Below are 12,707 nucleotides of genomic sequence, written 5' to 3' on the forward strand. Positions count from 1 at the left end.
TGGGGCTTTCTGAAGAACTTTCTTTTGCCTTTAATTCCTCCCTCACTGGTGACAGCCATTCACACTGTGAAGGCCACCTTCCCACGAGGTAGTAGTTATCATTTCAGAAAGGAACCCTGTACCCAGTTGGAGGCGCCTTCAGCTTGAGCCTTTGGGCATCTCAGTGCGGACCTGCAATGATGTTGCCACCTTCTGAATTTTATTGCTAGTGGATCGAGTAGCTGGAACAGAGGCGTGAAGGTCTGTGTTGCAAGGTGTCCAGCTAGGAAAGGGACTGCGTGGTCTGTGTGTGCACCCTCCCCTCATGCTGTAGCGTAGGAGTGCACAGGGCAGTGAGCCCACCTCTTGGACTCACTGACCCTGTGCTGAGCTCCCAGCATGCGCATGGCCCACCTAGGAGCATCCCTTTGGCTCTGCCCTGGTCTTCCTTGCAGATGAAAAGCTAAAGCTCAAAGAGCTTAGGCCTCAAGCCCAGGCATGCAGAGCTTTAGGGCTGGAGCCTTTGTCTTGCCCAGATGTCTCAGTCAAGTACACAGTTACTGAGCCTCTGTGTTGTTGCTGGAGTCCTTAGTAGGTCACTTGCAGTTGGAGAGGGAGGAGGCTCCAGGCAGCCTGCTGGAAGGAGCGGCTCTGCCGCGCCGTAACTGTTCAGCCCACTTGTCCTGCACCTCAGGCTCGGCCTTGCTTTCCCTCAGAGCCAGAGGGTCACTGCCTGAGGAGCATCACCACTTGAAGTGGTCACCGTGTTTGGCAGCCCAGCAGACCCCTCCAGCCAGTAGTGAAACTGAGGCTGCTGGACAGGAAGGGGCCTGTCTCAGCCAAAGCTAATGAGTGGTGGACAAGGATTTAATTTGCTGTCTTGCCGTGGCAGGGTTGCTTCTAAATGAAGGTCAGGCCTAGGCAGCAGGAGGGCTCCCTGCTGTGACGGGCCTCCAGGCTGTGCAGTAGAGCCCCTGCTCCAGCAGGCCCTTCTCCCCGGGGTTCTGTTATGGTTAGCCTTGGAGTGCTTCAGAGTGCCTGGCAGTGCCACTCAGCCCAGACCCACTGGGCTCCCGGCCCTGCCACCAGGACACTCTGCCTCCGGTGGTGCCCCTTACGGAGATGAGTGCTGCGGGCACAGAGGCTCCAGGCCTGGCAGTGTGTGATTCAGGCTCCTCCTGTGTTCACTGGTTTTTGGAAGCTGGCGATGAGTGAGGCGCCTGTGTGTGAGCTCTTGTCAGTGTTTTCAGAATGGGCCCCAGAGCGTTGGAGAGCCAGCCCCAGACAGAGCAGCTCCCTGGGACTCCTGATGGCTCCCTCCCTTGGGCTGTGCCGCCGCCTCTTGGGACTGGCCTAGGAGCTGCATTAGTGCTTTGCTTTTGCTTTGTTTACACAGATGCTCAGTTTTCCAAAACCTTCAGGCACACTCTCGTGTTGAAGGGCATTTTGTTTTGGGATGTGTTTGGGAACTGGTTGTAAACTGTGGGCAAGACTTACCTATGCTTGGGCCTTGCCATGAGAGAAGGGAACTCCCACTGTGATCAGCACAGAGAGGCCCTTTTCTATTCCAGTGGTCAGTAGGCAGGTGGAACCCTCCGGGTGGTCCGTGCTCTTGGGTCCGTACTGGGTGCCTTTACTTTTGAACCTGAAGGACCGTGGTTGGGTCTCTTCTGGGGTTTGTTCAGCAGTGTTGAACCGTGTTTCCACATCTTCGGCCCCTGATGGCTACACTCAGTCTAGGCCCTGGGCCCCTGGCCGTGCAGTTTTGGGCTGTCTGTCTGCTCCTGGAAAGCCTCCCTGCCCCGCCTGCAGCCTGCCTGGGAGGAGGGTGTGCCCCTTGGCCAGGCTCTTGCAGACCATGCCCCTTCTGTCCACAGGGGGAGCTGGTGACGGCCTCCAAGGCCATCATTGAGAAGGAGTACCAGCCCCACGTCATCGTGAGCACCACGGGCCCCAACCCCTTCAACACACTCACAGACCGCGAGCTGGAGGAGTACCGCAGGGAGGTGGAGCGGAAGCAGAAGGGCTCTGAAGGTGAGTGGGAAGCAGCAGCCTGAGGCTTCCCAGCAAGGAGAGTCCTGTGCATGAAGCGCAGACTGTGGCCTTGTTGAGGCCTACACATCATCCAGCACACATTCCTGAGGATTTGAGAAGTTGAACGCATTTGGGAAGAGTGCCGTGAAGGGGTGGCCTCAGAGAACTCTGTCGCCGTCCCCCATGTGCACCCTGCACCTGGGGTGGTCCTGCCTAGGAGCGGCCCCAGCAGCAGTTGGGCCTGCTGTGCTGTGCAGAGAGCTCTAGGGTGTGAGGGGCCGGCCGTTCTTCTAGCGGGGTCCAGCCTGTGGAGCGATGAGAGCATCCCAGGAGAATCCGCTAGTTAGTGGGGGAGCTGCCCGAGTGTCCACGACACTGGCTTTTCATACGCACAGTGATTCAGCTTCACGGAGAAGAGGCCGCCTCTGCTCCATGAGAATCACTAACATTGAATACTGATGGTTCCTAAGGGCCAGCCCTGCAGTAAGTGTTCTGCCAGTAGACATCCTGTCTCCTTCTCAAGGTGACCCTGAGAGGAGGGCCCACCCCTGCAGCTGGGTCCTAGGGCAGAGACGGAGCTCTGCAGGAACACGGCAGCTCTGCCCGTCCTGGCTCTGTGGCTTGGCGTTTCTGATGTGTTATTTTCCTCATAGACCCTCAGGGTTTCCCTGTGCTGGGGTGATCACTGGCCATGAGTAGCATGTTGATACCCTGATGATCTCAAACCATGCCCAGAAGGGGCCACATGCTGGCCTAGCCTACTTCTCTTGGTGACTTACTGACATAGGTCGCCATGATTTTGTGAATGATGATTGGACACTTTTATAACACGTGAAAATAAATAGAACTGAGTGCCAGAGTCTCGAGGAGCAGGTACTTCCAAACTATAGGTTCTTTTTTTTTTAAAAAGAGAGAGAGAATTTTTTTTTAATATTTATTTTTTAGTTATTGGCGGACACAGCATCTTTGTTTTTGTATGTGGTGCTGAGGATTGAATCCAGGCTGCACGCATGCCAGGAGAGCGTGCTACCGCTTGAGCCACATCCCCAGCTCAAAAACTATAGGTTTTGAAAAGTGGAACCAAAAATTTTGAGAACTAACAAAGAAGTAGTCCTCCTATTGCCTCCTGGAATGCTGGAGCAGGGCACATGTGGCTGGGAACTGGGGCTCAGAGGCCAGCACCTCTTCTTGGTCAAGGTTCTAGTCCTGCAGGGAGGAGACACTCAGGCCTTTGGTTTCTGGAAGGCAGCAGTGCCCTTGGCCGGGAAGCAGCTGGCCTGGGAGAGGGGTCTGCCGTCAGAGAGTGGATGAGAGGTCTGAGGAACAGGGTTGCACGGACTATTTTTTCTAAGTGAGAAACAGGCAGGGGTTTCTGAACCTAGGATTTTAGTTCCTGCAGTTTTGTTTCCTTTTGCTGCTTTATCAGTGGATTTCAGAAAAAGAAAGAAAAATCATTGCAGTTATCAAGTTTACTTTATTGATAAGAATGTTCTGCGTAAGAAATCAAGACCAAAGTCGTGGTGGCATGACACTGGGAGGTGGTGAGTGGAACTGGGAGGTGGTGAGTGGGAAGAGGCCGTGAAGCTGCCGGCGACTCGCTCCACAGAGGATAGGTGGGTCTAGCTTTTCAGTCTGTCGCAGGGACACTGGCAGGTTTTCTCGGGAATAAGAATAGAAGTTAACTTTGTACCCAAGATTGGTTAAACTTCAAATAAACACTCACTTGTAGTCAGTCTCTTGATCCTTTTCCAAAAGCTAGCAGACACAAAGCCCTGCTGTGGCTCTTCCAGAACACGCCCTGGGAAGCCAGCATGACCTCTGAGGCCGTCTGCTGCTCAAGAGGTTGGGCTAGTCGTTTTGCCTTGCTGTGCCTCTCTCCTACCCGGTGCATAGGACACCTAGAAGGAGGAGAGGTCTCCTTGGGCTTGTGGTTCCTGAGGTTTCAGTCCCTGGTTGGTGGGCTCCCTTGCTTTGGGCCTATGGTGAGCAGCTGTCATGGCAGGGAGGGCCTGGTGGAGGCAAGGAAGAGAGATGGAGGCTCCTGATATCCCCATCAAGGACATGTCCCGCAGGGACCTTCCTCCTCCACCCAGTCTTCCCTGCCTTCCTGAGGAACCGTCAGCCAGGGATCATATCTGCAGCACAGGAGCTCTTGTGGGACACCTGTAAACTTCAAACCCTAATGCAGGCTGAGGGTCCTGGGGTTGCAAGTCCCATGCACTATGTTCTTGTTTTGTGTGTACCTGCAGACAATCTGGATGAGGCAAGAGAGCAGAAGGAAGAGAGCCTTCCAGACCAGTCGGCTGTGCCCCACACTCCCCCCAGCACCCCTGTCAAGCTTGAAGAAGGTGAGCTCTGGTGGAGGCGGGGTGCGGTGGCCCTGATGTGGGAGGGTGCATGCCTGTGCACTGACACCTAGTTGTGGCACTAGTTCTGTTAACCTGAATAAAGAAGTGTGCAGGCCTGACCCAGCTCTGGAGTTCCCCTGGCTTCTCCTCCGCCATCTGTTCTGTGCTGGGTAACCTGAAGCAGAACAGAGTCCAGCCATTATGATCGTGGGAGGGCAACTTCAGGGGTGGGACCCACCACGGTTCTCGTGCCAGCTTTGCCCGTTGCTTGCCTACTTACCATCCTTCGTCATGTCGAGAGGGCACCTGAGTGCCTTCCATTGTCGGGCTGCAGGATGCTTGACCTGCCACACCAGGCAGGTGCCGAGAGGCCGTGTGTACCCTGCTCGCCTCTTGGACTGTCTCACGTCCGTGGTGTGTGATCTGACACGTCTGTGTCTCAGTCTTGTACGTCTGTGTCTCCCGTGAAGCCTGTGGCTTCCCTCCCCGTTCTGTGTCCTACAAGAGTGGCTCGGCCTTTCTTGTGGAACCTGGTGGCTGTGACTGAGTGCATAGACTCTCTCCTGTGCTTCTCTTTCTCGCGGCCGCCTTTCAACAGGAGCTGGATGTGCTAAAGAGTACCTGCTGCCCTAGTAAGTACTGCCCGCGCTGGCGCTCTGCTCTCACACCCTGCTCTGCTTTGCCTCGTTCTCCTGCTGCTTTGTTGTTTATTAAGTTTTGTTTTCTGTTTATTCAAAACAAAAACAGAGGCCCTCCTTTTTTTTGTACCCAACCCTTCAGTGGCCTCCCCATGAGTGAGTTACCTGAGCACTGTGCAGGGCAGCAGCCTGCATGGATGGTGGGATGGACTGTCTGGGGCCGCCACACACTGCACAGTGTTGCTCAGAGCAGCCTGGGTCTAAAAATGGAGTTTTTAAGTTCATCCTCTGAGAATCTCTCTTGATGGTTGGGTCAGATGTAAATGCAGATGAGGTTCTGCCAGGTGGGTTCTTCCACTAGGTGCATAGAGTCCTGTTTATTTGGACCTGTGTTTAAACTGGCATTGGCAATTTGAAGTGAGCTGAAGAGGGTATTAATACTTTTTAAGAAATGTGACATTTGTCAAATGATGGAAAGTTAGAGTGCATGCCGGGGCCTCTATCTTGGAGCATTAGCTGCTATGAGCTTGGCAGAGGGAGCCCTAATCCCTCCGGGTGGGGAGGTGCCTGCACCCCCAGCCTTCCCTTCTGCTCTGAGTGTGGCGTGGAGGGAGGGAAGAGGGCATCGAGTAGGGTGGACTGTGGGGCACCCCCTGCTCCCTCAGCTACAGCAGTGTCAGGCCTGGAACATGTGTGGCCAGGCCTCTCCAGCCCCGCTTAGCTCCCCGTCCTGAGCTGTGCTTGACTTCTGAGTACTAAGTGGTTTGGTGTTGCCTAACATGCAGCTGCTTGTTACTTTGTAGACTACGTAAAACCTCCAACACTGGTGTCCCTGGGGTGGGTGTAGGCATGTGGGTAGACGGAAACCAGCCAGACCTAGGCTTTCTGGAGACAGGTGACATTTTGCTCTTTTCTGTTGAGTTATTCAGATTGTGAGGGTGGCTTCATTTTGCTATTGTTGTTTCTATAACTTCCCATATAGTTCATTTTTCTTTCCACTCTCCAGCCTAAATGGCTGTTTTGTTGGAGGTCTGTGCTTCTAGGGTCTGGGGTTCGCTCATGGTTCTCTCCTGGCTGCCCTTGGGGAAGACCAGATGTTGTGGAACCAATTCTAGGCATAATTTTAGGCCAGAGCTCAGCATGAAGGCTGTGCTCCTCAGGAAGCTTGAGATGCTCCCCACCGGAGGCGCCAGACATCCTTGGAGACAGACCTTTTCTAAGGTTAGCTTCACCCAGCTAAGGTAGACAAGGTCTAGTTAGAGCTTCTTGTCTTGGAAAACGCAGAGTCCCTTGAGTGGCCGCTCCTTCTGCTGACACTAGGCAGCTGGCCACCAGGCAGGAACCCTAAAGCCTTTCTCCCACTCCCACCCTGCTGCCAGACCTCCTGCAGGAGCCGGCTCCCGGAGACGACAGCGATGCTGCCACCTTCAAGCCGATGCTACCTGACCTGTCCCCCGACGAGCCTTCAGAAGCACTTGGCTTCTCGACTCTAGAGGAGGAGGAAGCCCAGGGTCCCCCAAGCCCTACCCCAGACCCCGCTGCTGACCCTGAGCCAGCCTCAGCCCCAGTAGCTGAGGAGACGGCCCCCCCAGCTGCCGAGGAGGGGTCTGCTGTGGATCCCGGCAGCGACGGGTCTCCAGGCAAGTCCCCGTCTAAGAAGAAGAAGAAGTTCCGCACTCCTTCCTTCCTGAAGAAGAGCAAGAAGAGGGGCGACTCCTGAAGGCCCGGCCTGCACTGTCCTGTCTGAAGCAGCCCTGAATCTGCCAGAGTCCCTGGTTATGTCTGTGTTCTGTCCTCTTGTGTAATGGAATGCGAAAAGCCAAGCCCTCTACCTAGCTAGGCCCCTCCCGCCTGTGCCCAGCCCCATGCAGACAGGTGCTGACCGCCCACGTGTGCACTCTGCCCCCGCCCCCCCTGCCTCGGGTTCTGGGGGAGATGGGCCTCTAAGTCATGGTCCTGGCTGGAAGGCACCAGAGGCTTCTACCAGCTCTGGCACTGTCCCCCTGGGCCTTGACCACTTCATCCTTCCTGTTGTGAAATAACTCTCTGCTCGGCTTCCTTTTCACCCTAGGGTGTCTCAGGTGACTTGTGGTTTTTGCTGGTGTCACCTGCTCAGTGACCTCCCTCTTTCCTGCACACAGCCTTGGTGCTGTGCAGCACTCCTGTGCCCACCCCGTGGCCCCAGGGCTGCCTTGAAGAGGTGGGTTTGGGCAGGATGCTGGGCCTGCACATGCCCAGTGCTATGCTCCGTATGGGCTGATGGACAGCCCCCACCACAAGCAGATTCACAGGGAAGGGGATGCCCAGAGGGGAGAAGAGTCTTTTCTTTTGGCAGGTTTGCAATTTAGCTTCCTTTTTCACTAAATGTGAACAGACCACTTTATAGTTTTCTTTCTGGACCTCTGGCAGACTGCAGGGAGCACTGCCTGCCTGTGTGGGGTTCAGAACCAATGGCAGGCTTTTCCCACCTTAACTCGACCTACAAGATGCCCAGGTTCTGATGAAAGTGAACTCAAGACAGAAGTCTTGACTCGGTGGCCTCTTGCATCCTTCTCTCCTTTGTCAATACTGCTGTGAATCTTCACTTAACTCATCCCTGGAAAAGGGCTGGAGGCTGCTCAGTGGGTGGCTAGGCAAGCCCTCAAAGGTGGCTGGTACCAGCTGTGGGGTGCCTGCCAGGGGGCCCAGAGGTGTCCCACCAGGGAGCGGCGGGGCAGCACCAGTGCCACATCTTCAGCATGGTGGGCTGAATGCCCACAACCCCACCAACACCGTGCCTGAGTGGGACCCGAGGCTGGTGGCAGGGTGGCCCAGGGCCTGCTGCCAAGGTGGCATGAAGTTTCCCACCTTTGTCCTGGACCCTGCCTTTTGTCCCTCCTCACCCCCTGTCCCTGCCCCATATACGCAGTGACCTTCAGTTTTCACTTTTGTAGTCTAATTCTTTGTATCACAACATGAAACGTAGTTGCACTCATGATGCAGACGCCTGTGTCCCCTTTCCTCATTGTAACATGTTTTACTCACAAATAAACTCTTTAAGCAGTTTCTGAGTATTTTTCTGAGTTTTTGTGTCCCCCCCCTTTTTTTTGAGATGGGGGGGGTGTCTTGCTGTGTTGCCCAGGGGCTTAGTGATCCCTTGCCTCAGTCTCCAGGCAGTTTGGGTTGCTATCCATGCCACTGCGGCCACCATCGGTCAGCTGTTTCCTGCAGCTGTGGACTGGGAATGTGCATCTAACTTAGTGCCCCTGCTGGGCCTCCCTGGGGAACCTGAGGTGGCATTTGGAAGCTGCTGGACAGGGCACTGAGCACATGAGCCTGTCCTGACAGTCTGTCCCCCAAATGTGAATAGACCAAGCCTCACTGGAATAGGAACAGCAGTGTGGCCATATCTGATAAAGAGGGGTCGGGAATAGCGACAGCCTAAGGCTCTGCCTCTTGTCTGCCAGCAGGACTGACCCACAGCCTTGGGTCCATGCCTGACTCCCCAAGCATCTGCTGAGGAGGACACAGGCTCTGGGACACTTGTGTTCTGTCCTAAGAGCCACCCAGCTGCAGTTTCAGCTCTTGGCAGTGGCTGGTGGGGCAGAACAGAAAGGCACCTGGTAAAAAATAGTTGCTTTATTGGTCATTAAGAAGCCTGGGCAGTGGCCAACACCACCAATGACAGGAACGAACAGAAAACTTGATGTTCTTGGAGTCACCAACCCTGCCTGGGCCTCTGGAGTGAGAAGAGGGTAAGGCTGCCCAGACTCGCCCCATCCTGCCCCGGGGTGGGGGAAGAGTGGGCAAGCCTCTCTTCCTAGACTGGGAAGGCAGAGACTTGGGGGCAGGGGCTCTGGTCCAGGCTCTCACTTAGAGCAAGGGTGGCCCCGTGTGGGCCACGCAGCTCAGCTACTCGGCCTTGAGAATGGGCGCTGGATGTCTCAGCTTCAGCAAGAGGAGGAAGGGGAACAGGAAGAGCCCCGAGCACACGGTGAAGCAGACCTGGGCCCCAGCCAGCCAGTACACTGTGGAGAGTCGGACAGGCTCACCCGGGGCCCCAGGACCGAGGACCCCCGCACCCCCCCCCCACTCCCTGTCAGACCAAGTGGGGAGCCAAGAGCAGCGCTGGGTAGCCGAGGGGTTACACAGCCCTCACCTGAGGCAGCTACCATGGGCCCCACCGCTCTGGCCAGGGCACCCAGGCTCCGCAGAGTGCCCATGACAGTGCCCTTCTGTCCTGGAGAACCTGCGGGGAGAGACCTCATCAGGTGCCTGCCAGTCACCTCTCACCTGGTGTCCTTGGCCCTGGAAGGACTTACCATAGCTGGCAACCATGGAGGACAGGCAAGGCACCACGACAGCAGCGGCTGGTGGGGACATTGGAGGCATCTGTCAGCCCAGAGGACAGGGATGGGGCTCCCCCTCCAGCCCTGCAGGGCCACTCACCAAAGGAGTAGAGCAGCAGCCCCAGGCCCAGCACGGGCAGTGAGTGTCCCCAGCCAATGAGAAGGAAGGCTGGCACCAGCAGCAGCAGGGCCTGTGGTGGTCACATGGCTTCAAGACCAGCTCTGCTGCCCATCCACAGGACCCAGGATACCACCTACCACCCACTGGAGGGGAAGCCCCTACCCGCTTGACAGCTGCCACTTCCCCGCCAGGGCTGATTCGCCGAGCGTAGGTGCCCTGGATGGTGGCCATGGTGAGACCGATGAAGAAAAACATCTTGCCCTGCTGCAGGCTGGGAGGCAGAGGGTGAGTCCAGCCCTCGGCCTGGGGGCCTGGAGCCCAAGTGGGGCAGGGGTAGGGCGGAGGGCAGCAGGCTGCTGGGGGGAACTGAACCCTGAGGCAGGGCGTGCTCAGTGGGACCCACCTGCTAAACTGGAAGTGCTGGTGCGCCAGGAAGCTCAGTGTGTACTCCAGCCCCGAGAACAGGAAGAGGTAGAGGAAGTAGACCAGGCCCAGGCTGCGCAGGCTGCCAAGCTCTGCAGGGCAGCAGGGGGCGCACGTGGGCCTCGGACCAGGCAGCCAAGGTCTGGAAAGCCCTGGTATGAAGGGCAGGCTCCTTACTGTCTCTGGCAGGTGGGTCCTGGCCTCGAGCAACAGCTGCAAAGCGCAGGAGGGCCACTGGGCTGAGCAGGTCAGCAGCAGCGCGGAAGCCCAGGACGACGGAGGGTGCCTGCGGGGAGTTGGAGAGGCCTACCAGCTTAAGGAACAGCACTGCCCCAGCACTGCAGGCCCCAAGGCACCAAAGAGGGCAGCACAGCTCCCTTGGCACCAGACAGTGACACAGACTGAGAGAACATTCCATGGGACCCAACCTCCAGCTTACGCGCTTCTCTGGGGGTAGCGTCTCTGGCAGGAAGCAGAAGATGAAGAGCAGGTTGGAGACTGCGAAGAAGAGGCTGAGCCAGGGTGCCATCTCCACAGACAGGGAGGCACCGAGCATGGGGCCCAGTGTGAAGGCCAAGGAGAAGGCCACTCCGATCACTGCCTGGGGAGAAGGCTATCAGAGCTGGGCAGAGAGGCCCAGGCCCAGGCCCCCTCATCCAGGCCTGTGCACTCACCATGCCTTGGCTGCGGGCTGGAGGTGAGCCCAGGTCAGCAACGATGGCTGTGGAGAGGCTGACGTTCCCCTTGCTGATGCCCCCAATCACCCTGGAGGCCAGAAAGGCCGCGAAGCTCCGGGATGCTGCCCACACTGCATAGGAGGCAACCAGACCCGCCTGGCAGGGCAGGTTGAGTCACTCGTGGCCAGGAGGGGCCGCAAGGGGGCGAGCAGGCCCAGGCCACGCTCCTTGGGCCCCGCCCCAGCCCCCGGTAACAGGAGCGGCCCAGGACGCCCGGCTCGGCGGCCGGCACCAGTCACCCTTCCAGGGCCAACCGTGGCGAGGAGGGACCCACAGCCACCCCTTTTTTGCCCATGCCCGGCCAAGCCCATCCCGCGGCTGCTGGGTGGGCGGGAGGAGGCCGGGCCACCCCGTGGGCACCTGGCTCGAGGAACGTACCAGGGACAGCAGCATCACTGGGCGCCGCCCCAGGGAGTCGGAGGCGGCCCCGGTGAGCGGCGCGGAGAGGAACTGCAGGAAGGAGAAGGCCGAGCCGATCAGACCTGAGCGACAGGGACAGGTCAGGGGCGGCCCGCGCGCCCGGGCAGGCCTGGGGGTCGCGGAGGGCCGCGGGCAGCCTACCTCCGAACAGCACGCTGTGGTAGCGCTCCTCCGCCGGCACCCCGATGGCCGCGGCGAACCAGTCCACGCCGCGCTGCCACGAGCCGTAGAGCGGGTCCTGGGGACAAGGAGCAGGGGCTGGGCGGGCGCGCGGGCCGCGCGGGGCGGGCGGGCGGGCGGGCGCGGGGCAGGACGGGCGGGGGTCTCACGTGCGCGCGGCCATGGCTCTCCAGCAGCCCGGGTAGCAGGGGCAGCAGCAGCGTGAAGGCCAAGAGGTCCAGCAGCAGGCCCAGGAAGAGCACGACCACCACGCGGCGCTCGGGCACGGGCCGCCGGCGGATGGGCGGGCGCGGGGTGCAGCCGGCGTCCGCCCCCCACCCCATGGCGCCCCGGGCCTGCTGCACCGACCACCGAGGCAGAAGGGAGCGCGGAAACGGACGAGGGACACCGCCCAGGTCCCGCCCCTTCCGGCGGCAGGACGCTCCGCCCCCACCGCGCTGCAGCCTGGGTTCTGGGGTGACTCCGGGCGTCTTTGGGCATTGCGCAGGGGGACAGCACCATTGGCTTGATCCTGTTTCTCGCCGGCCCTCCCAGATGGGGCAGCTGGGCCAACGTCCAGAGTTCACTCAGCTTACAGGGGATGGACTGGAGGCTGCCCAAGGTGCGCCTAGGTGGCCGCAAAGAAGGGACCAGCCCGCTCTTCTGGATGTCGCACACCTGGGAAGCCTCCCAGGTAGCCTGCGTGGGGTCCCCCTGTCCCGCGCCTCACGGGACCGCCTTCCCTCCTGCCAGCCCACGGTGTTCTTGACAATTTTGGCTTGAGCCTGGCATGCCACTGAAGCCAGATTTAAAGATAGGTAGGTAGTTAGTGTAGTTAGGTAAATCGGGTCTAATAAGGATAACAGAATGGAGCCCAGGAAAGCAGAGGAGCACTTGGGAAATTGAAATGTTAATGAAGCAGCACCCAGCAAACATGGAGACGCCAATCCAAAAGTCCTTCCTTCCCAGATTACTCCTTAGGCCCACTTGTCCCCCACCCTCTCGGCCTTCCCACCTACATTCCATCACTGAAAGATAACAGAGGACAGGAATGCGGAAAAGGTGAAAGAAGACCTTAGTTATAAAAAGGGGAAGACATCCGCCCTTCCAAGGATTCCACCTCTAGTGTCCCCTTCTTCCTCCAGGGAGAAAAGTCTTTTCTGCTGTCCTTTAATAAAGCCTTCTCTGGTGCTATACTTCAGCATTGGGGAAGCAAGGTAAACACGGGTAAACAGTAGTAACACCATCAGGGGTGCCCTGTTGTCCTGTGCACTCCATTCTGAGCCCCAGACCTGCTAGTCCAACAGTGGCCCTGACACTACCTCTTTGTGGTCTCAAAGGCACTCCACAAGTGTTCATTCTGGGTCCCAACCGTGGCCCCAATACCTTCTCTCACACCCAAAGTCAAGCTCTGGATTATCCTTATCCACCTCTTTGGTGAGATGTCACACTGCATGAGAGAAGTTAGAAATCAAGGTGACAACAACCCATGTGGACACAATCCAGCTGTGTTCAGTCAT

The 12,707-nt window shown here is 57.9% G+C and overlaps 2 protein-coding genes across 18 annotated transcripts in view; one reads left to right on the forward strand and one right to left on the reverse strand.

The window, feature by feature from the left end:
* The window catches only part of ADD1 (adducin 1), a gene marked incomplete at its 3' end in the record, with an annotated part of 72,964 nt that extends 64,920 nt beyond the window's left edge, over positions 1–8,044 (forward strand). For 7 of the 11 annotated variants that reach the window (XM_081304072.1, XM_081304070.1, XM_081304067.1 and 4 more), the window contains 3 exons: positions 1,857–2,013; positions 4,263–4,361; positions 6,379–8,044. In XM_081304072.1, the coding sequence (XP_081160198.1) occupies positions 1,857–2,013; positions 4,263–4,361; positions 6,379–6,719 (597 nt within the window). Of the gene's footprint in view, positions 1–1,856; positions 2,014–4,262; positions 4,362–4,959; positions 4,995–6,378 lie in introns of those variants that run through there. The other 4 variants (XM_081304068.1, XM_081304077.1, XM_081304069.1 and 1 more) reach the window with 2 other exon arrangements.
* A 552-nt stretch (positions 8,045–8,596) lies between these two features.
* MFSD10 (major facilitator superfamily domain containing 10) lies at positions 8,597–11,857 on the reverse strand. Of its 7 annotated transcripts, none has more exons than XM_081304085.1 (12): positions 11,358–11,854; positions 11,170–11,266; positions 10,987–11,058; positions 10,546–10,679; positions 10,311–10,472; positions 10,049–10,157; positions 9,852–9,963; positions 9,611–9,719; positions 9,428–9,518; positions 9,301–9,348; positions 9,138–9,227; positions 8,597–9,006 (listed from the first exon to the last, which is right to left on the reverse strand). In XM_081304085.1, exons 1-12 carry the CDS (start codon positions 11,529–11,531, stop codon positions 8,891–8,893), a joined length of 1,314 nt encoding a protein of 437 aa, XP_081160211.1. In that variant the 5' UTR covers positions 11,532–11,854; the 3' UTR covers positions 8,597–8,890. The 7 variants fall into 7 exon arrangements, with proteins under 7 accessions (XP_081160211.1, XP_081160214.1, XP_081160212.1 ...); XM_081304088.1 differs by having other exon boundaries at positions 10,987–11,090; positions 11,358–11,828; XM_081304086.1 differs by having other exon boundaries at positions 10,546–10,704; positions 11,358–11,520.
* Positions 11,858–12,707: the final 850 nt, after the last annotated feature.

This window comes from Spermophilus citellus (genome assembly GCF_964194105.1).
Source record: "Spermophilus citellus genome assembly, chromosome: 8".
NCBI lineage: Eukaryota > Metazoa > Chordata > Mammalia > Rodentia > Sciuridae > Spermophilus > Spermophilus citellus.